Source organism: Schistosoma mansoni (genome assembly GCF_000237925.1).
Source record: "Schistosoma mansoni, WGS project CABG00000000 data, supercontig 0013, strain Puerto Rico, whole genome shotgun sequence".
NCBI lineage: Eukaryota > Metazoa > Platyhelminthes > Trematoda > Strigeidida > Schistosomatidae > Schistosoma > Schistosoma mansoni.
In genome coordinates, this window is record NW_017386025.1 from 1,586,940 (window position 1) to 1,611,698 (window position 24,759).

General features: G+C 34.0%; 2 protein-coding genes across 2 annotated transcripts in view; one reads left to right on the plus strand and one right to left on the minus strand.

Moving 5' to 3' along the window:
* The window catches only part of Smp_167270 (hypothetical protein), a gene marked incomplete at its 5' end in the record, with an annotated part of 4,769 nt that extends 806 nt beyond the window's left edge, over positions 1–3,963 (plus strand). Inside the window, 2 exons of the mRNA XM_018790864.1 lie at positions 2,447–2,572; positions 3,733–3,963. Of these exons, the coding sequence (XP_018645881.1) occupies positions 2,447–2,572; positions 3,733–3,828 (222 nt within the window). The 3' untranslated portion in view covers positions 3,829–3,963. The remainder of the gene's footprint in view (positions 1–2,446; positions 2,573–3,732) is intronic.
* Positions 3,964–13,894: 9,931 nt separating this feature from the next.
* On the minus strand, positions 13,895–15,612 carry Smp_167280 (hypothetical protein; the record flags this gene model as incomplete). The annotated part of the gene is made up of 3 exons (XM_018790866.1): positions 13,895–13,987; positions 15,051–15,177; positions 15,593–15,612. The coding sequence occupies 3 exons, from the start codon at positions 15,610–15,612 to the stop codon at positions 13,895–13,897; spliced, it is 240 nt and encodes a 79-aa protein (XP_018645882.1).
* Positions 15,613–24,759: the final 9,147 nt, after the last annotated feature.

Consider the following 24,759-nt stretch of genomic DNA (forward strand, 5'->3'; position numbering starts at 1 on the left):
TTTTCTACTCATTGGGATATAACAAAAATATATTTATTATTAGCTTTCTACCTAATGCTCAATTTATTTGAAACTATCAAGTCCAACCTTGACATTGATACCTGTTAGCCTGTTTGTTGTAAAGTGTAGTTTAGTTGTTTGCTTATGAACTAGTTCAGTGAGTTAACCACGCTACCTAATCTTTTCTTGTTCAATGTTCAAGCATCATTGAGAATCTACCTATATAAACTCATAATTTGCATCACCTAATATGTAAGTTATATAGACAAAACTGGAGATTAGTTGTTTAAACAATGTATATTTTAAAAGCACTGTATATGCCACATATTTTATGTTTGATTTCAAACGTGTTTACCATAAGCTAGTAGAACCTTGTTATTACTTTTAAAAGCGAATAACCAATTCAGTTAAGTAAAGTGTGAAACATAAGCAAATAGCTTGTTTAAATGCCTTAGGAATGCGTTGTGACGTTCTGCAATATGTATTATCTAGAACAATCTATTGGGCGATTTATGAAATTTTGTAAATATGACTAAATGATAGTCAGATTGAAATAACAGCAAATGTTTCCTTCCGTAAATATTTCTATATTTTACGATGGTTGATAGAGTAACTTTATTGGAATGTATCATTTCAGTAATATACTTCGAAGACTAAAATTAATGAATCGATCAAACATCATGTAGATAAAACATTTAATATTCACCCTCTAGTAGATTTGCATACAACCCAGTGGTACATTTACTTGGCTTGATCTAGTGTGTTGTAAAACTTGTGTATCAAATATGTGAATGAAAGTAGAATATGAGTAAAAGTGATTCAGCATGCATGTAGATTCCAATTAGACTTAATGATGAAAGTAATCCATAACAATTAGCAATAAATCAAGCATGGAATTATGACAATCTATCAAATGATATTGAAAATTGATAGATTAAGGTTTCAGATGAGTTATTTTCATTATAATATCTACATATTAGAAATATTAGAAAATTTCTCCAATCATTTTAATTTCATAAATAATATCCATAATAGATCTGAAACTAACGATGCAAATGATAATATTTAAATTTATAAATTACTAATAGTGATCCATTATATGTCATTTCTCATATCATATTTAACTTCTATTTTAAGTGTCCCCATGATGCTTTTTATTCACACATGAATTACATGTACTTTTAAACCACAAATAGTTACAAATGTATATTATTGGTTGGGAACAAATTTACGTTTAACTTTGAAATCGTGGAAAAGATTTGTAGCTCAGGTGGATGATTTTGATGGAGTTTTGTTCTCTGAGCACAAACTTCTACCCGAAGTTTGTGTTGATGATGTAATTCAAAAGGACGATGAAAGCTCTACGACCAAACCATCCAGCTCAGAGAACAAAACACCATCAAAACGTTTAACTTTGTAATAGAAAAATATTTCAGATTTTGTTGCCTACAATTAAATTAATACATTTCAAAGATAAACTCATATAAATATATGTATTCTTTAGGTATCATTACCAAGATTTGACTTGATAATTTCGAATAAATTGTGCATTGGGTAGATTGTTATAGATAAAAATTATATCAGAAGGGTTTTGTGAATATTATAGTGATTTTAATAGTTGAGGTCATTAGACATTTGAAGCCAGACCACCATAGAAAACCTGAAAGCAATGGACGGTCGTTTCGTCCCATCGCGGGACTCCTCAGCAGTGCTCATCCACGATCCCACCTCGCGAGATTCGAATCCAGGACTTAGCAGTCCTGCGCGCGAGCGTTTAACCTCTAGACCACTGAGCCAACATCTAACGGTGATAATGTCTAACTTCGACCGGTCCAGGAAATTGAGCGACATATCAACTATTGTCTTCAGTGAGTTACTATCTCACAACAGACCTGGCTGAACTCCACTGCTTCTCACTAAAACTCCAGGAAATACCTCTTGAAGCTTGCCACTGGTGAGCGTCGTGGATGCGCACTGCTCAGGAGTCCCACAATAGGATGAAACAGCCGTTCCGTGCTTCCAGGTTTTTCATGGTAGTCTAGCTTCAATTGACTCATGATCTCAACTATGAAAAATAACATATTTATAATATCCCAATGAGTAGAAAAATTAGATTTTCTGACTTTACGTGACTCAGTGTAAACCACTTGTGTCCTTTGTACTATTTAAACTTGGATTAATTTTAATTTGGTTATTTATTCTCTAAAGAAGTGTCTTATACTGAGTCATGAAACGTCAGGAAATCTAATTTTTTCACTCATTGGGATATTACAAATATATTATTTTATAACATGTATATTTGTTCAATCTGTTATTTCTGAAGAGCCTTCCAAATCAATATTTCTTTTATTGTTTTCTTCTTCTCAGTGATTGATTGATTATTTAATTCAATTCGGTTTAGATAAATGAAAAAATAAATATTTTGTTGATTATTCTCATTCTGTACAGATATGAATGGGTACAAGCATCATGTGGTAATGTGCCAAAAAATGCAATCATTGGTGGCATGTCAGGTAATGATCCACTATACATAGCCAAATCTAAAATTAATGGAGAAACATGTGTTGGAAAGGTGAGTAGACCTAACCACTTGTGTTATATACTGTTTTCTCTGATGAGATAAACTATTTAAACAAGACATTTAGTGAATTCTCTTATGCTAATGATCTGTGTGGTCAGATTAATTTCAGATATGCTGTACACTGAATGGTTACTATCTAGAATGAATGGCTTTATAGAAAATGAAAAATATATTATTTTATCGTTGACTTACCAGTTCAAATGTCACATACCACATCAGAAATTATCATATTTGCATATCTTTACTAAACGTTTCAGAATCCTATGTTCTGGATGTTATGTTTTGAATATCTATGATGAACATTTCAAACAATTGTATCGCACTATCTACCATTGAATGGTGTGTTGAAAATAAAAAAGCTATATGAAATTATGAAGTTCATGAACATTATTGAAACTCAGATTCGTATTACGGTGTTGTGGAGAACATTGAATTCTATAGTTTACATTGCCAAATGGTCTTAGTTGGACCGCCAGTGAAAAGTAGAGGACATTGGACAGCTCTCTTGTCCTATTATGAATCATTTCATCAGAGGGGATTCACATCACCACTGAGGATCAAAACAGGACATTTGAGTTTCGTGGTGAACACCTGGTCTTTATACTTAGAGTAGGAAGTCAATGCTTTATATGTTTAACTCTAACTGACGTTTGATTCACTTATGTCATCGCTGAACCCTACTGGTCATGAGTTTCAATACAACTACGTGAATTACACCACGAATCTGATCACGAGTAAGCACATATTGATTCATATATCACGGTGTTGCAAGGCTTGTGGAACTTTGTAGTTTGCATCAAGGGCATAGAGTAAGGGATAAATATCATCAATGAGATTGGAAGATGGTTGTTAAGGATTGACGAACTGAGTGAAGTTGGGAATATACTGCACTGGCTACCAGTTCAATGGTTTAATGCTTAAGCGCAAGTAGAGAAACCTATATATATATATATCCTGTTCTCGACCCTTGATGGTATCCTAGATGCATATTACCGTGGAGTCCCATTCTAGAAAGAAATAGCGCTTCACTGCTCCCTGCTTTGTCTCAGGTCAGTCAATAATGTATTCAACCCAAATTATTGTGTTTATTTATTTCTAATATGAATAAAATATTGTCCACTTATTTGATCGTAATTGTTTGCATCATTTAGGTACATCATGGCCATGAATGTGCATATATACCATGGGGTGGTCAAGAGCACTCAGTGAAAGACTATGAAGTTTTAGTTTGGAAAAAACGAAATTGATTCTCTTGTCCTGATCTCCAAGATCATCGGATAATTACCTCTTGTATAATTGTTTTCATTTAACTAGAAGAAACAATAAAATGAGTAGAGAGATGTGTATCTCTCCCTGTTAACAAACACTTGATATACATTATCAAATAAAAAAACCACAACAGAAACATACTACAAAGATTTCTTAGAAAAAATGGAATTAAAAATATCTACTGTTTGTTGATTGTCTTTGATTCACGAAGTTTGAGCAACCGTTCACCAATTGTCTTCAGTGAGTTGATATCTCTACAACAGACGTGGTTGAACTCCACTGGTCACTGCTTCCCACTAGAACTCCAGGAAATATCTCTTGAAGTCAGTTACTAGTGAGCATATGACTATAGATCAGAAGGGGTTTTTGTGGAGATTTCAACTATGAAAGATTGTCTTTGATTGCTTAAAATTAACTCGTTCATACATTCAATAGACATATTGAACAAACATTCCTCACAAATGACTGATAACTGAGTACTAATCACAGTCATGTTTTCCTAGTTCTATCATTGTACATCAAATTCTATCAGTCAATTTGTACTATGGCCACTAGTATTGTAGTGAAAGAGAACACCAGTGGGGAAAACTGAATGTATTTTAACACGAAATTACAGAGTATCTCAGTAAAATCTGAGAACCATATGGTAAATACTTCATCTACAAAATGTCAATCACTGGTCTCGTACTTCATTATTCCTTCGTTTTTTTGCCAATCATTCTCTGTTCTCGATTTCTTCTCTTCGATCTTCTTAACCTCCTGCCGCCAGACATTTCACTTTCGATTGATGATACATATTACTTATATCTGTCGACATCAGCAGTACATACCACAGTACAAGTAACTGAAAATAGTGTGGATTGTTTTGATAATAAGCGGTTGTAGGTAGTCATCAGGGAACTCTACATGATCTTACTCTGAATGATCAACAAATGAACGAGGATTAGTTAGGTTTAATATCTAGTTATGAGAAACTTATCTTGAGAATAGTGACCAATCGTCACTCAGTCACTATATTCACAGTTTCAATGTATGAGAGATGAAAGAATTTGAAAATATTCATTTACACTAACTAAAATATTCAAACGGAGGAGTTATGATTGACTTTCTTCACTGAGTTTCCTATTGATTGCAAGCAACTACGTGTTTTCAAGTGACTGTACCATTATCTCGATGTACGAGTGTGTTTCTTAACTTTCACACATTATTTTATCCGAAAACGGACTGCTGAAACTCCATTCTGCTGACTATTCGTTAGTATTTGTTTAGTCATACAGGTATCTGGACAATATCACAAAGTGATCATCGTGTTTGTGGAGTGCTATATTACTCATTGCCAATACATACTATCTTGTATGATTATTCAAAATTATCTCAGTATGCAATATTGCCTTCAGGACACTGTTCAAAGTCATTTAAGACATATAAACAGGGTTAATTCAGTAGGGTACACCCTCTTCTCTTATTCAAATATATCGCAATTAGTCTTTCTATCCATTTCTATCGTTGAGTTAACTTCCATGGAAGAGATTCTTGGTCAGGATCAATCTATAGGAGAGATCATATAAGTGTTTATATTCATTTACAAGTTAGTTTTCTATTTCCTTGTTAACATACAAGCTGTTGACCACAACGAAGATTACGTGTAGAAATCAATGTATAAAAGAATACTACAAATTTGTAGGTTAACTGGAGTGATTTAACAATTTGTCCAACATGACAATGCTACTCGGTAGTTTGTCTAGTTATGGACAATTTGCACTAGTATAGGTAAGCTTAGATTTTGAACAAGAGGTTGTAAGAGGCTAATACTCTACTATTGTATCTCAAGTATTCAGTTGTCATTACTTCAGCCAATTATTATTGCCAATTAGTGAAAAATTCATGACAATTTAACATATATTTCATAACAAAACTGACTGGTATTGGACTAGACTGAAATAATTTATAGACTTCATTTCACAATCTGGATACAACAGTTCCACTTTCCGCTCCTAGATCTAGCTAATCCAAAACGAAAACTAGCATGACAATTTGTTGGTGTTTACCAATGAAGATTGTTTCAAGCAAATAGCAAAGCCGTATGGATGTATATGCATAAAAAGGCTTGAAAACATCACAAACATTATGGTTGCTGCACGAAAACAAAAAAATTAGAAAACAAAAAGCTAGCATGTTTAATTGAGGTAAAAGTGAAGAACTGATCCAAACAACTCTTTATTTCGAAGATAACACAAACATGTTGAAACTATACCGAACGCCTACATGCACCAGTACTTTTGACGGGAATACTACAACTGATCCACTACAATATTTTTAATCATCAAAAACGGAGACCGTTGCTTGCTGACGTTATCACCAGTCACGTCATAAAACGCCTGTTATCGATTATACTGAGACAAATAAGAAATAGGTGGTTATATCAGTCAATTTGCCGTCAGTAGTCTGTAGATTAGTATTGTGTTCTAATGAACTCAGTGTGAATAGCTCAATAGCATTACTAAGCATCACAAAACCGTACAAAACTCAAAATCTAGCATATAAATGCATCCGAAACCCATTCTGTTCAATCATTGAGTAGTTTATTTCGGTTATTAGAAATCGCATCCGATGTAAAGTTTAAAATATGCTAGTGTTAACTAATTTGAATAAATCAGTGTCAACGGTTGATCGGTTTACAGAGTAAATGTAGACCATGGACTGTCTATCAATGTGGAGGGAAGATCGGATTTATGACCGTTGTAAAATTTGCATAGTTGACATCACCAACCGGAACACCATTGAAAACTGTAAAGTACAGACAGTTGTTCCAGCCTGATATGCGTCTATTCAGCAGTGTACAGCAAGAACACCTCCATAAGCAATCGTATCTAGGACAACCAGTTTCATCTTTGAACACCTCAATTCTAGACCACTGAACCAGAATCCAACTGTGTACATGTTTAATTCCAATCGATTCGCGAAATTGAATGACCTCCTCCTACCGCCTTTGGTGGATGATCTCTCAGACCACAAGATTAAACTTCATTGAACATGGCTCCTCATTTGAACTCCGAGAACTGCATCTCGAAGTTAATCACTAATGGACACAGGATTATTACCAGTTAGAAGAAATTAGAGGAACTGATCTTACCTAAGTCAAGGATACTCACTGCCCATGAGTTCTATAATAGAATGAGACAGTTGCTCAGTGGTGCCTGGTTTCTAATGATGGTCGGGCTAAGATCAGTTCACAATTCGCAATGTAAACATTATCCTTGAAAGGTCAGATTATACTGATTAATAATGTCCTGACACTAAAGTGCTTTATCCACTTATTGTATTCCTAATAAAGACAATTCTAGCATATTTTAACAGTACGATTATACCGCTCATTGACTGGGTATCAAAACATTGGAATTGAGTTTTATTATTTTACAGGTCACTAGTTGTGCGTGAAAGGACTCTTCAGTATGATAGTCTGTGTAAAATGGCACCTTTTTACTACTACTACCACTACTACTACGACTACGACTACTTTGTCTTCAAGATTGAATGTGTTACTTCATTGGATATGAGAGTTCTAACAGTTGTAATCCATGATGATGCATCAAAATGTCAGCTTAAATTTATTAACTACTGATGATACCTCTGTGAATAAGATGGAGGTGAGTCGATTACTGATTGAGTTGGCACATACCTAGATCTATATTACACCATTAGATAGAGAGATATTTTCCTGTTAATATCAACCCATATACAGTCATAAACCACTTGATTGGTTGAAAATATAATCAGTTTGAAAAACTCTAATTCGCTACACTTTACACCATTGTCAGTAACCTCATCAGTAAGACTGAAATAGATAAAGAAAGTAGAACAAATACGTGCACCTAATATTCACATGTTGAAAAAATGTGTCTCTGTCGTAGTATGTGACTCAAAACAATCTGTTTCAAACACAGATCAATATTGATAAATATTTGACTGTAGATAAGATTATCATGAAAAATGATATTATTATTCATATGAATAGATTGTTTCACATTTGAGTCTAACAATAACGAAAGATATTTAGTTGGTCAATACTATGAACAAGTTCAGGATTTCATAAACTATTAGCTGTAATAATTTCGATCAGTGCTTTCTTCTCCAATAAGGTTAGATAGCAGTTGGCTAACAGTGAGATCCATAACGCAAGTTCTAGCCTGTTTCACACTCGTCATCTAGATGTACCTCCACCTAAGTTGATGCCAACGTCGAGACTGGAACTCAATTTACTTCGTTTCAAACACCCATCACGTTACCCACTGAGCTACTAATCCCCGATACATGCTGGCCTGTATAACGGGAGTGAATTTCAATTAATTTGTAAGGATCATGTTGAATCTTCTCGTTGTTGATTTTGTGACCTGTAAGTAATCAGTGCCTCACAGCATATTACCATCCCGATTGGATTGTCTTGATACTGTAATTCAAACAATCATCACAATTGAAAGAATAATGTCTTCGTTTAAAACATATTGGGTGACGACAAACATGGAAGATTTCTGATTCAACAGACCTTACACAATTAATTATCTTATTATTTCTCTGATCCCCGCTCCTACATCTTCACATTTATCAATCAAATTCAGTATTCCTCAACACTGTCAATCAACATTCCGATAAGCAATAGTCAATTTTGTATAGTTTCAGTGAAATTCAGTAATCTCCATAACCTCATACCGAATATTCTGTGATTATCCTCATAAACAAATCATAATAAATACTGATAATATCTAAAGTGATTCTGTTACGGTTGTTACAAAACAGATACATCATAAGATCAATTCTTATGAATCTTATGGATTGGAACAAATTGAAATCTTCACTACTTCATTTCACTTACGTCCCAACAGAATTTAGTATTCAGTAATTTTCCAACAGGAAATATCAATTACAACCGAAGTTCTAATTCCCATTGTGTGATATTTGAAATAATTCTAGTGAAGTGAGATCAGTTTGAGTGAAACAAACAGCAAATAATATTTATTCACCTCCATATTTCCTCTTGTAATTGGTTGATATTCCTTTCAGTGAGCAGTTGAAACGCATTTTTGTATTCTATATAACAAATAAAGTGCATACCTAATTATAATCAGACATATAGGGAGTAATGTTTTGAAGCATACAGATAATTTATCAGTATGGATGAATGTTTAATCGAGCAGTGTTATTATTCACAACTGACTGATCACTGGGTGGTGATCAATGTCTTGCGTGTCAAGTCCTTCTTAGTGCGGCCCGAATAGCTCAGTGGTAACGTCTCTGACTGTGAAGCTGAGTGGCACGGGATCCAACCCGTCAGGGAGCACCGGTTCCCTCAAGATTACAGGTACACCTTGCTGACGAGTGCCAAGTAGCACGAAACCCGGGTCCAGGGTTTCTTGTTGACCACCTCCAACCACCATCTTATCTCAACATAGTGTTATTATTGCATTGCATTGTTCTGACCTCTCTTTTCCTGTTGTCCTCGTGCACTATTCATACTTTAGATGTCTGTCTCTGATTCCCGAAGAATTGTGAATTTTCGTCCACCTCTTTTCCTTCATCTGGTCATTTTACAAAATTTAAAGATGGTGCATTCTTCGTCAATACTAATCTAGCTGATGCATACGTGTCAATAAATGTGGAACCATTAAGTATAAAAATGATAATAATTGATACTATTCGAAGTCTCCAAGCACCTTAAAAACATTTTTTCTCAGTTAGGCGTATACCTGGAGAACAATGTAGTGTTGTTTATAACTTCGCACATCAATTGGTTTACGAGACAATGATCCCAACGTCGTTGACGTTATCCTCAACACCTGAGTTCCAGATAGAAGCCTCCACTTTCATGGATGTATCAATGCCAGTAATCCAACATATGAGAAGTCCCAACTATGGAACAAACATAGATTTGGATGCCACGTTAAGTAGTAAAGAAGATTATATTGTCACGATAAACTCAGAAGAATTCAATAAACGAGACAATAGCACCGACAGAGATGTCCATGACAACAGACTGTGTGACATATGCGATCTTGCTCAGCGGCTAGGTGAAACTGCTGATGGAAGCATATAGACTTTTTGTAGCTGCAATGCAATGTTTCATTCGTTCTGTACCTGGGACCCACAACCACAATTCTATGGATTTCATTGTCTCATGTGCGGTGCGATAAAGGGAATTATAGTTACTCCATTGTTGAGGACAATTGGGAACGCTGAGAGACCAAGTGAAGGCCCATTTTAGGGACATACACAATTTGACTTAAATTCTTTTTTAATTGTTTACAAATTGCATCAAAAATTTCTTCTTAATCTCATTCGATGTACTTTTTCTGTTTTTTTACACTACAGTTCTGTCACAATTGCGTTTAACATGAATTCTCAGTGAAGTAGTTTAACAGTTTCATCCGATGCGTTTCGTATTATTTCTGTAAGAAATTCACTAGCCTGTATGTTCTTGAAGCACGTGAGCGTAATAAAACTTTTAAAATTACAATTAGCAAATCTTTATTATCTGCGCTAAGGTTTTTCAAATGTCTATATCATTTAACCAACACTAAAGTGTCTAACAACAATACATGCAAAATTCAATATGAATTTTTCAATGTTTTTTACATTGCTTAACTAGACAAATGTAGGCTTTTATTTATTAAACGATCCCCTAAACGTCGGTATAGCTAAATATTATCAGAAGGGGTTTTGTGGAGATTTTAGTAATTTTATAGTTTAATTCATGAGTCGATTGACGCTAGATCACCATGGAAAACCTGGAAGAACTGGACGGCCGTTTCGTCCTATTGTGGGACTCCTCAGCAGTGCTCACCCACGATTCCGCCTCACAAGATTCGAACCCAGGACCTAACAGTCTCGTGCGCTAGCGCTTAACCTCTAGACCACTGAGCAGGCATCCAACAGTCTTAATGTCTTATTTCAACCAATCCACAAAATAGATACAGTTGACCTTATTCGCACTTAACAGTATAATCAATATAAAAAATTTATTATGTTAGACGTAGACCTGTAAATTTGCACTTAATGCGACCAATATGTCAATTACCTGTCGAAAATGGTTATTTTTGTTACTTTAAGCTATTTTAGGTCTATTATTAACACATTCAATTATGACGAAAATGTACATAATTTTTTTTAATGTTCGCCTAATATGTTTAACAATGAAAACCGATGAATTGAAAATTGATTCCAGACTTTATAAATAAATAACATATGCAATCTCAAAGATGGATAGTGGTTAGCAGTGGAATCCAGGATGGGCGTTTTGTCCTATTCGGGACTCGTCAACTGGATGTACCTGCATCTCAGAGTTGATGTTCACTCTTTGCTTATAAAGCTTGTAATTTCAGGCAATATCGAAGCAGTCCGCATAGGATGCACATATGCCAATAAGAGACTGATCAATTGCAGCCCAACATAACAATGGGGAGGTACAATTAAAACAACAACAAGTGAATATATGCGATCTCATTTATAAATGACATCAAAAAATTAAGACAATGATTTGGTCAAACTGTATACTGAAAAGACATTTGCTGTTGACATTACGTCAAAAAACAAACCTGACGCTCACTTCATCAACCCTCGACATTTAGTGTGATTATTACATACCCTATGCATTCTCTTATCACGATGATTTATTCAAATGTTTACATGCATATAAATGATTATTACAAGACCAAACTATGTGTTAAATTAACTTATGAAGACACTTGGATAAAAATCAGTTTACTACTTGTGTATTAGACATTTGATTAGCCTTGAAGTTCAGTAATCACTATTATCAAGTATCAAAAACAGTTATTAGTTTTTCCCCGATTTTCCTTTAATGATATACACATTATTTCTCTTGCCGCTATAATTAACGACTTCAGTTCCATTTCTCCTTAGTTGAAAAAAATTTTATCCCAATATACATTCACAGACAGGAGTATAAGAGGGCAGTCGAATGGAATTGATGTCTATTTTCTTTTTCAGAAGTTAAATTATTTATTAAAACTCGTATAGAACAGTCAGACAGAATTATTTATGCAAAATGAAATTCCAGTGTAAAAATACTAATGCTCACATCCAATCAAAGCACTTTATGCTGTTTGGATTTGATCTAATCAGATTACAAAGATGCACAGTTTACAGCTAATTAACAAATTATTAAAGGTGACAAAATATTTGTTCATTATCACATGAGCATACACATTCAAAAACAAGTTAACCAATCACTTATTTCTAAAACATTTTCATCATACCCAAAGATTTCTCATCAACGGGGGGTGAGGAATCACAATAACCTTGAAATAATTGGCTTTCGAAGCAAACGGTGATGGTTTTAAGTCCCGGAGTGAACATCAACTCTGGAATGTGGGTACATACAGCTGACTAGTCCCAAATTGAACGATACACGCATCCTGGATTCCACTGCTAGCCACTATCTATCTTTGCTTACAATGCTTGTGAATTAAGGCTATATCGAGAGAATACGCACAGGATGCACATATGCCAACAAGAGACTGATCAATTGCAGTCCTAAATAACAACGGGAAGATTCAAGCAAACAACACCAAATGAATTTGTCTTTTTGTTTTCTTCTCAGTCAATGGATTTTTTGTATATTGCTTTACGCTACTTGTTAATATATAGTAACCAGTTCATTTTCGGACATTTTTAAATCCCTTGGATTTTTGTCTAAACACAACAGCTTTCATGTTTGTGCTTTTAGTACTCATATTGGTGGCTGATAATCAGATTGAATTTAGATAGAACTAATAGCTGTCACCGACGTTATCGTATATTGTAATTATTCGTTATATTACTATTACAGGAAGTTTTTTCGTTCCAAACATAAAGTCATGCTGACCACTACACGTGTCTCATAAGCTGAAGTTTGTAACCATTCATACATATATATGTATATATATGCCCGCTATTTTGCACACCGATTTCTCATACACTTCATACATTTAGTTGAACGCTGCGATAGAATTAACAATAACTACAATGTTCACCGACTCCGTGAAATCTAAAACAACAACAAGACAGTTAACGAAGAGAACAGATCACAACAGAACTTGCAATCTGTCGAAAAGTTTGCTTAAACCTGTTTTCAACATCTAAACATGTAAGTGAAAATCTTAAAAAACATAGTGGACTTCTCAAACGTGACAACGAAATTCCTGTGATGTAGAAATATTGGGGATGTTTTCATTAGGAAATACAAATAATGAAACAGTACTTCCATTTTCCATATCTTGTCTATGGTTTAAGATATCCACAATCTGTTAATTACCATCTCAACATCGTGGTAATAGAAACAACAATCGATGTTTTATTGACAAACTTCCTCGATACGATTACAGAAAAGTTAATACAAGTTTAGTTTACAAAGAAAGTAGCATAAACATTAATCTACGGAAATGAATGTTCGAAATTGGTTTCAAAATTTTCAAGCATTTCAACTTCTTACTTACGTTTCATTTCAAACATTATAAAACACACGCTATTCAATGCCTTTTGAAATAATCATTCAGTTCTTTTCAATACACTCCACCTTCGTAACAAAACTAACAACTTTACAACATATCCGAGAGTGGTAATTCGTGAATATGATTACCTTAATATAAAGTCATTCTACTATTCTCTTAATCTTCACACTGATCTACGTGATTTATTTATCTGCTTTTTTATGAAACATCCAATCATATTGCTTCTATTCGAAAAGGAACTCATTATCATGCGTTTAGAACTTGATGTTATCTAATATATAAGCTAGAATAATTTCACTTTTATTAAATATCGAATAAATATTGTATATGTGTGCGTTAACTAAAAATTTCCCATTCATTACCCTGGATATCACGATTCATCAGTAGACTCAGTTAAGATTAATACTGTATAAAGATGTATTATTTTCACACATCTTCAAAGATTTCAAATAGCAAAATGACATGAGAAAGGAAGAAAAAACACATGATGTGTGAAGCTCATGGTGACTCTGGTACAAAACAGTATTTAAAAATTTAAATCTCAATGTTTCTGCCACACAAGTACATCATATTCATTGACTGAATATTCCTTACCACCCCATGGTAAGTAGGCGCATGAATGACCTTCGTGTAGCTGAAATATATACATAAAGATAGAAAAGTCAAGAATGGATGCATAACGTTAAGAAATCATTTGTATTCAGTCAGATAACCAATCAGTTGATCGGTCAATCAGCTCTGTGGTTAAAATAATGAATAATCACAATAGTTTAGAAAATTTATATCTCAGGTAGATAATTTGGATGGAGTTTCGTTCTCTGAACTGGATGGTTTAGTCGTAAAGCTCTCATTGTTGTTCAGACGAACCACGAAGCTTCCACGATTAAACCATACAAATCAGAGAATGGAACTTCACCAGGACAAACACTATGTTTAGTGGTAGGAGGTCATTGATAGGAAACACTTTTCGAAGTTGGTTTCGTCCTGTCACTCATCCAAAAAGCATTCATACTTATTGATCACCGAGTAGTGACCAAATATGTAGTGTACGTAATGTCGGGTCACCTAGACTAGTGACCATATTGCAATACTCTTTTCTAATAACCATTGAAGAGTAGAAGTAGGCTTTTACTATGATTTTAAATTCAAGATAAGCATAAATATTTAGTATTTGTTTCAGTTTGAAGCACAACAGTAGACTAAAACGGTTAGCAGAAACCTCATAACCAGCAAATTCTAGACGGGCAGTTTTTATATCTGAAAATTATTTAAAAAAGACATACAGTTACAAGTGTGGGGTTATGGAGATTATTAAGTCTCACCAAAATTACGAAGCGATCCAAGTTCGACAACAACTGAAAACCTGAAAATACTGTGCGGCTGTTTCGTCCTAGTATGGGACACCTAAGTAGTGATCACTTACCACCCCAAAACCGAGAATCAAAACCATGACCTTCAGTTTCGCTAGAGAATGCTTAACTTCTAGACCATTGGGCTGAAATTCGATAGATTGTTCGTCTAACTTTAATCAATGCACGATGCTGAGTAACCATCTTCTTTGCTGTGCGGTTGTAGATATACACTACTGAGGAGTTCCATGATAAGACAAAACGGCCATCCAGTGGTTCCAGCATTTCAATGGTAGTCCAACTTGCATCGATTTGTGATCTCACTCAAATATACATGTAGTTGTTTACCTTTCCGAAACATGTTTCATTATTCACAACACCTTTTACAATGTACAATGGTTCACCATCTTTGGCTATCCCAGCAACAATTGCATTTTTTGGGACATTACCGTCAAACGCTCTTTCCCAACAATATCTGTAAGAAAAATTTACATTGCTACAGTAATATGAAATAAATTATTAATTTAACAGTTTTGCCAGATCACCAAGAAAAAAATGACATCTTTTCTATGATACAATATTCCTTTTTTAATATCCAATGGAACTGGAAAAGACTAGTAACTGTCGTAACATTCATATCTGTATGATTACTGAATATTCTATCTGCTTGTGAATTTCATGCTTCGAAAATTGGGTACTTCTTACAAATTATATATTCACAAATAAATTCATCTATTTTATCGAATGTTTTAAGTTTGTGATTGTGTTATGTATGCTACAAGAGAACTTCCAAATTTAGTACTCAACAACTTGATTTGATTTACACATGGCCTGACAAATGCATTTTCATAATAGAATGTTATATTTATAATTCATGATGATAGTCTTACTTATCAACTTTTACATCCATGTTCATAATGTATTTTGTGAATCAATTTGTCAGTACAATGCACCATTAGATCATCCATTCTATCAGCAGGGTTTTATGCATCATGTATAACTTTTCATTCAGCAATATGTATATTATATACATATACTCTATTAAATAAAACGAAAGAACTGCTTTCATTTGTTAATAAGAGTTCAGTGGATTGCAACTGATGAAACCATTTGTTAATTTCCTAAACTTTATATTGTTTATAAACCTGTAGAATGCTTAATCGATTTGAACAACAAGTCGAATTCACTGTGTCATCAAAACGTCCAACTGTTAAGAGTTACTTAAACTGAATATTCAATCTGTGAACGTTTACAACGACAATTGAATCATCCGAAAACGTGGCCTATGCTCTATTGGGAGTAACAGGCGTAAGTAAGTAAGTAATATCCGAAAACAATTATTAATTTACCCTTTACAAGAACCAGGAATAAAAGTTTCACATAACACTTCATAATCGTAAAACTCTAGTTCTGCTCCACCATAAGGACAATAACATTTCCCATTCATTGGTACTAATTTTCCGGGCAACAATTCCCCACTGTGTTTACTTCGTGCAACACATATGTTATCAACAGAAACTGCACCAGCTGGACAAAATCCATCACGTCCTGGAATCCATGAAAGTGGTATTTGTAAACCTCGACCAACTTTGGCCATGATAAATATATATTTATATTTTTTACTAAAATAAAATACGTGAAGATTTATCAATAATTTTATCAAAAAGCAATAAGTAGAATAAGTTAAGAGATAATGCGGATTCAAAGATCTCACAATCTTTCTAGTTAAACTTTGAAATCAGCCATTACATTAAAATCACAAAACACAGTGATGGTTTAGTGGCCCAGTTTTTGACTCCAGTTAGATCGTATGCTGATTGTTGTCGAAATATGTATCTCGGCTACTCTCGTATATTTTATCGACTTAATTTGCGTTAGAGAATAACGGAATAAAATAAGCTAAACAAGAGAATGAATTTTGAATTCGTATATTTCATATGCTCATTGATCCTGAAAGACAATCAAAGAAACAAAGTGGAGAAAGCAAGGCGAAACAAAACTAATGGGCTAATGACATTAAAAAGTGGAAAACAAAGCGATGCGTAGAAGGCGAGTGAGCCAACATGTTTTGGTCAAGCGTGTCTCAATATTTATATTCAGACAGAAATAAATTACAGACACGTAATAAGTAGGGTAAGTAATTAACACATACGATCATATAAAAACAGTCAAGGTTAATAAGTGAATAAGTAAGTGTTAAAATTTAGCTTGAGTAAAATGAATAAATTGGTTTGTTCAGAAGCTAGAATAACCTGTGGGGGCTTGGCATAGTACCAGCTACTACAATGGAACACTGGTCCATAGATCAATATTTTGACACATACTTCTCACACTTCTACTACTACCGTGTTTCTGCTTTATTTGAATAATGCTTGAAGTATTTGCCTGATAACCGTAAGCATTTTGTATCCATAAAGATGATATATCATGAACGGTGTTATAAAAATTGTCTTCTTGAATACTGACTTAAGATGTAATTTTTATAGTGAAATTTATTGAAGTCCCTTCTTTCAAAATGAACCTCAAATATTCAATTGTTTACATGTATTTTGGGTTACGATACACTTTTATGAACCTGTAGAATACCACTTTCTCAGTGTTCGATAAATGTTTAGCATCAAGCATTTTCGGGTATACTTTTTTCATTCATTGAGTGAATGAGTGCTGCATGTAAGACAACAGTTTTCACTGGAGACTTCGTTGCAATTACTAACTTTTATTTTATTCACTTTTTAAATTCTGTAATTTGGGATTCACGACAGCAGTATCTCCACAGAAGACATTTGTAGACAGCTTTAGATGACTGAAATAAAATCCTCATATCCTGTCACTGACACGAAATGAACGGAAGAATGTTCGAAAATACTAGATGTATCACTTTTATCGAACGGTGAAAGAAAACGATTATTCTCAACCTGAATCCCTGGACACATATCTGCGATCGTAACATAACGTCACTGAAAAAAGCTAGTTAGAATGATGGGAACTGAAAAGAGTCAAGTGATAAAATTTATTTTTTATGCAAACAATTATTATCCATTACCAATAGTGTCTATTTACAATGTGGATAATGGAGTAATATAATCCAAACTTAATCAATTATTCCATAAACATTGTGATTTCCAATAACTGAACTAGTCAATTGTTTCAATAAAAAATACTGGTCACAAATTGTTAACCATATAACCAAGTTTTCTTAGATTCGCATCATAGAAAAGACTAAAAGCTAGAAGAATGAGTTCTTCTAACAAAATAACACCCAAATAAACAAAATATTCAATTCAACAATAGGTATGATTAAAAGTCATTTTAGAGCTAAATAATTACGGGGATATGGAAACTATAGGTCAGATAGAATTAATATCTAACTATCAGGTTGAACTGTAACCCTTTTATATCGATTTTTCAAATCGTAATGTTTATTCATAAATTTCATAGGTTTTAAATCTTATCCCTATATTATGTCAACAATGATTTTTTCTGGCTTTCCAATGAAACATCGATAAAGCCAATTTTGACAATCAATCAATTGTGAATACATGCTAACTAGCAACTGGCTCCATGAGGTATTTACTGGAGTTCTAGTGAGAAGCAGTAATCAGTGGAGTTCAATCAGGTCTGTTGGGAGATATCAACTCACTGAAGACATTAGTGAAATGGTTGCTCAACTGCGTGGATTGGGTGAAGTTAGACATTAACACCGTTGGATGCCGACCGGCTCAGTGGTCTAGAGGTTAAGTGCTTGCGAGCGAAACTGATATGTCCTGGGTTCGAATCCCGTGAGGCGGGATCGTGGATGCGCACTGCTGTGGAATCCCATAATAGGACGAAATGGCCTTCCAGTTCTTCCAGGTTTTCCATGGTGGTCTAGCTTCAATTGACTCATGATCTCAACTATATATAAATACATGTATCACTTGAAATTAAAATAAATATTCCAAGAAAAACTAAGATTTTTATTTAATTATCTGTATACAGAGAAAACATCATATCATAGGATATCCGTAGTATTATTCAGATAAATAAATGTTATTTGAGATAACCAACATCCTTGACTTATCCCAACATTATCAATTCCAATGGTCAAATAAGATCATAGGATAGACAGACATCTTCTTCCATTGCGAAACATTTGGTTGAAACTGGTTATAAAGTCGACATCAAGTCGGCATTTGTAGTGTTATACAAAAGCCCTCAAGGACGTATGCTAAGGTTTATTGAAGCCTTGGCTATACGGAAATTGAAACCCCCTTTATGTGTTCAAAAACAATTTGTTCTTACCCTTAACCTACCCTGACAGTACTGATTTATTATCCAGAGTGGTTATCACATTGTTTTTGTGTACTTTATTTATTTTATTTCCTTGTTACGACTTACTTTAACCTGTCTAGTTGACCTTTTAATTTTCAGATAAAAATGTCCTTAACAAGTATATTATGTGTGATCAGATTGTTCGAAATGTATTGCGTAAATATATCACATAATTCTGATAAACTTCGTCTTCTCATTGCATTATCGAAAATTTATCAAAGAGACTAAGTAGGACTCAGTAGCTGAGTGGATAACGCGATGGCGTTTGAAGAGAAAAGTACTGGGTTCGAGTTCCAGAAAAAAACATCAACTCCGAGATGCAGGTACATCCAGCTGACGAGTCCCAAATAGGACGAAACGCGCGTCCTGGATTCCACTGCTAGCCACTATCTATCTTTGCTTACAATGCTTGTGAATTAAGGCTATATCGAGGGAATACGCACAGTGAGCACATATGCCAATTAGAGACTGACCAGTTGCAGTCCAAAACATCAATGGGAAGATTCAAACAAACAATACTAAGTGAATTTAAAGGGACTAATAGTTTTAAATTTAAAATAAGTTACTTACTATATACTTTCGTTAACACAGTGATTCCACTTTTATAATTACTGTGGTATTTATACATAAGGCTATGTATAAGTTCTCAGAAGAAAAAAAAGCCGTTGATAAGAGTTTTTTCTGATATTTGTCTATAAATATTTGATTGTTATTATTCAATGAATAAATAAAACATGAAACTTTGTAAATAATTTGAAATTAAATGTGGAAATCAAATATTCTCTGATATGGTTTGTTTACTCACCTCAATATGCACTCACTCATACATATATAGATTATGGTATCAGTTTTCCGTTTCGTTTATTCATTCAAATGATGATTCATTTTCACATTAATAATTATAATGACTTTATCTAATGGAGTTCAACCAAGTCTATTGGGAGATATCAACTCACTGAAGACATTAGTGAAATGGTTGCTCAACTGCGTGGATTGGATGAAGTTAGACATTAACACCGTTGGATGCCGACCGGCTCAGTGGTCTAGAGGTTAAGTGCTCTGGCAAGAGACCGGTAGGTCCTGGGTTCGAATCTCGTGAGGCGGGATCGTGGATGCGCACTGCTGAGAAGTCCCACAATAGGATGAAACAGCCGTTCCGTACTTCCAGGTTTTCCATGGTGGTCTAGCTTCAATTGACTCATGATTTCAACTATGTATAAATATTATCCAATATTAGTTCATAAAAACATGGAACTCCCAGCATATAGTATTTCAATAAGTACCTAATGCTCTTCTCATATGTCTTTGAGAAATATACACATAAACATATATATTAAGTTGTGAAATAAGTATATAGGATTATGGAGAGTCAAATAAAACAATTGTCTGAAAACAAAAAAGGGTATATAATAGTGAATTAGTAACAAAATCAAGAGTACGAGATTTTGATTAGGTCACTTCTTACAACCTGCTCATCTCATAGTGTATATAGTACATATAGTATTAAAACGATTATATAATTTTGTTTGTATTTATATATTCTAATACATCTTCATCTCACTCTACAATAAGATATACAAGAAGAAATATGTGGATGAAATGGACGGTGTGTACTTGATAAAGCAATACTTGTCAGTCATTTAGGAAATTTGAAATATCTATCTATTCATCATAGATAAACCTTACGAATTGACGAAAGTGCTTTCAAGTAGTTTACATGAAACATGAAAATCTTTACATTTTTTTATGTAGGTTGTACATAACATATGAATCAATAAGTTTTTTTTAAATTCATTTTATTCAAGGTAAACTGTGAAACTAATCACTTAATGAATGGTTAACTTGTGGTGTTGGCTACTTTTATCCACGCAAGTAGTATATAATGATGTTCGGGCATTGAATGTATTTCAGTTAAAGATCGATATGAAAATAACAGGAATGGAACGCAATTGGTATGAAAACGCATGAACAATAATAATCCGAGACTATGGACTGATACTTGAAGAAGGAATGGTCAAGATTGAGACAATTGATTGATAGTTTGCAAACTGTTTACTGTATGGTTCTCTATTTTAGTGAGATATTCTGTAATCAGTGCCTAGATGCATTTTGTTGTCCCCACTCATGTTCTCATCCACTGCATACTGAATAATCCTAATGAGAAAGTGTAACAGAAATGCTAAAATCGATAACAATTGCTATGTATGACCTCACTGTATCATTATCTTATCCCGTTAGTTTGTTAACTTTTAAAGATTTTATAGATAATGATGAATTTTCTATAAAACTATATATAGATATGACAAAGATTTCGAAAGAAACCTTTAGAGTGAATACATTTATACTTAGATTATTGATATTATGTAACTAAATTTCTAAAATATATTAAGATTAGGGAACTAATAATACTCACAGTATGCACATATGCCAATAAGAGACTGATCAATTACAGTGATAAACATCAATGGAAAGATTCAGGCAAATAATATCAAGTGAATTAAAACTTCATCCCATTGCACAAGCAAGTGGCTATCAGGACTCATAGCTAAGTGGATAATGCGATAGCGTTTGAGGCAAATGGTGCTGGGTTCGCATCTCAGAGTGAACATCAACTAGGGGGATGCAGATACACCCAGCTGACGAGCCCCAAATAGGACGAAACCCACATCCCGGATTCCAGTGTTAACCGCCATCAAATAGATATTACATATGTTTGTAGTTATACGGCTTGATAAACTGTTATTTATCAAAGAAAAACTCAACAACATATTTATTTATTTATTTAAACAAATAAATATTGGTACAAAGAGTTACCAGATATATGTGCGCCGCACAAAGCCCATTTGATTTGTGTGAGGGCTGTGATACTGCCCACGTGCCCAAACTGAAACAGGTGGTTTTCTTAGATGGCCACACTCCGAGCATTTCACCTAAAGGTCTGATCCACAAGGCAGTGGAGCATCGTAAGGAGATGTAGTCCCATGGTAGTTGGTGACCAACGATTGATTCATACGCCATTTGTTCCCTCAGGATACTGGAGCCCATGTTCACCATTGGTTTGGAACTAGGGTTTTCCAACTACCTTAGGTAGACCTTCCGTGTCCATCAACCTGGTTAAATCGCCGAACATTTGTTTATCGTCCTCTAAGTTTCATAAGCAACATCCCGGCCAAGAGAAGTGAATGAGTAGGACTTCCCTGGCAGAGGCTATATACGCGTGGCCATATGAGAGCATTTCGAGGAGTGCGGACTCTGCCCATTCTCGGACGTATCAGGGCATTTGGGGGCCTCAACAACAATGGAGATTCAATTCAGTAAGTAAAGGAGAATTTTGTTACTTATTCCACTGCCAGTCACTATCCATCTTTACTTATAAACTGATTAATATTCATTATAATATTAATGAAATTAAACTAATTAACAAAATTGAATATTGATCAAGCAAGATGCTTAAATTTTCTTAATCGATATTTAATACATATAAATATGAGAAAAGTCAGTATAAAAGTTTTCACTTGCAATTCAGATATATGGACAAAGATTCAGGAATTCAATATTCACAATGACAAAAATGTAAACACTTAAGATGACTTGTTTTTACATGTTTTTATGTGACTACTTAAATGCTGAATGCCATTATGCTATATATATACAATTAATGAGTTTACAATGTTTTTTGAATATTGTATCAATCAAATATTTTTACTTCAAGTATTTACTGAGAATAAGTTTCAAGGCTTTATGTAGGACGTGGTCACACACACACACTAATGAAAGTACAATGATGTAGTGTAATATTCATTCAATGATTCAATGGTTAGTTCATTCAAAGAACTAATTTCATAATTGAATAATCTTAATGAACTACTCAATCTTATTTTTTTTTTATTTTCAGGTTGATACATGTATTTTCATGTTTACATTGAATTAACGAATCAAAAAATAATTACAAAAATATAGGAAGGGGTTTTTTGTGGAGATTTAGTATTTTCATAGTTGAAAGCTTTAGTCAGTTAAAGCTAGACCCCCAGGAAAAACCTGGAAGTACTGGACAGCCGATTCGTCCTATTGTGGGACTCCTCAGCAGTGAGCATCCATGACCTCACCTCACGAGATTCGAACCCAGGACCTGGTTGAAGTTAGACATAGACACCATCGGATGCCGGCTCAGTGGTCTAGAGGTTAAGTGCTCTGGCAAGAGACTGGTAGGTCCTGGGTTCGAATCTCGCGAGGTGAGGTCGTGGATGCGCACTGCTGAGGACTCCCACAATAGGACGGAACGGCCGTCCAGTGCTTCCAGGCTTTCTATGGTGGTCTAGCTTCGATTGACTCACGCTTTCAACTATGAAAAATAGAATAAGTTTTTCATTCACTTTAATACAATTTATTAGTTTACTTTGAAAGTAAATTGATCTTTTAACTCACATTGACTTCATGTATCGTTTTTCTTACTGACTCAATGAATTCATTGTTACTTAAGTTTAATGATACTTATTGTTATGATTTTTGCCCTGTTAATTACTATGTGACAAGATTGCTAATCAGAATATCGAGTTATACGACCTTGACCCTGTGCCAAACCAATGAGGCGTTAACCAACGCGGGCAGTCTAGAATTAACTCTGAGTCCCTATTGGTTCTTCCCAACTATTCTTGTTTTTTTAAGTCAAGAACACAATCTCAGATTCCACTGTACGAATCATGTATTTCAGATATACACAGTTTATATACAAGCAAATCAAATCGCACCATACTATAAAATAGAATATATGAGATCAAGCCAAAAAGTGGCTACAAGTGCGAAACACTGTAACTAATAGATTGCGAATAACTTAAGAATAATAAATCGTATAATAATAGCCGATAGGTCAAATGAAAGCTTATGATAAGAGAAATATAACCATGTATAATCTAGTTACTTAATAGTTATTCAATAGGAATATATGTAATAATAGTCCATAAATAATTCCTAGCAGTTACTATTCATTTATTCGTCATTCGGACACAACACTCATTATTGTGTTTTTCTACTGAGTTTACGTAGAGCTTTTGTACAATTTTTTAAGTAAGCCTCCTTACGATTAGGATAGGATATGTGTCCGTAGCTTTGTGATGTATCTGGATTTATATGTTCAATACATGTGTCATATCTAATACTTTACCATTCATATAGTTTGCGGTTGCTCTATTTAACAGCATAATTTTTCACTGAAGATTTCATTTCAAGCTCTATCTTTCATTTTATTTGCTTTCCCCATCTAGTAAGTTGAGATCCACTACAGTGTCATGTTCATAGATAACATTTAAATAGCCTTAGATAATCAAAATGATGAAATCACCAGTGAAAATCATGCTCTTATATTTGACATAGAAATAATGTCAGGAAATAATTGATAGTGCACACATATTGAACATTGAAATTAGGATGACTTTCCTCACACATATAAACTCACGTCTTCTAGTATACCATTGAAAACATAGGTATTAAGTTTTCTAACCATCGGCATATACCAAGTAAGTGCTATTCTTCATTTAAGTTAATTCACATTATTGGATGAATGAAATAAATATTATTATGAATGTGTTCATTATCAATGACATTCTATATTTTGGACATGAAATAATGGATTATTTTTGTTTATTTTAATAGTTAAAATCATGAGTCAATTGAAGCTAGACCACCACGGAAAACCTGGAAGCACTGAAGGCCGTTTCGTCATATTATGGAACTCCTCAGCAGTTGGAGT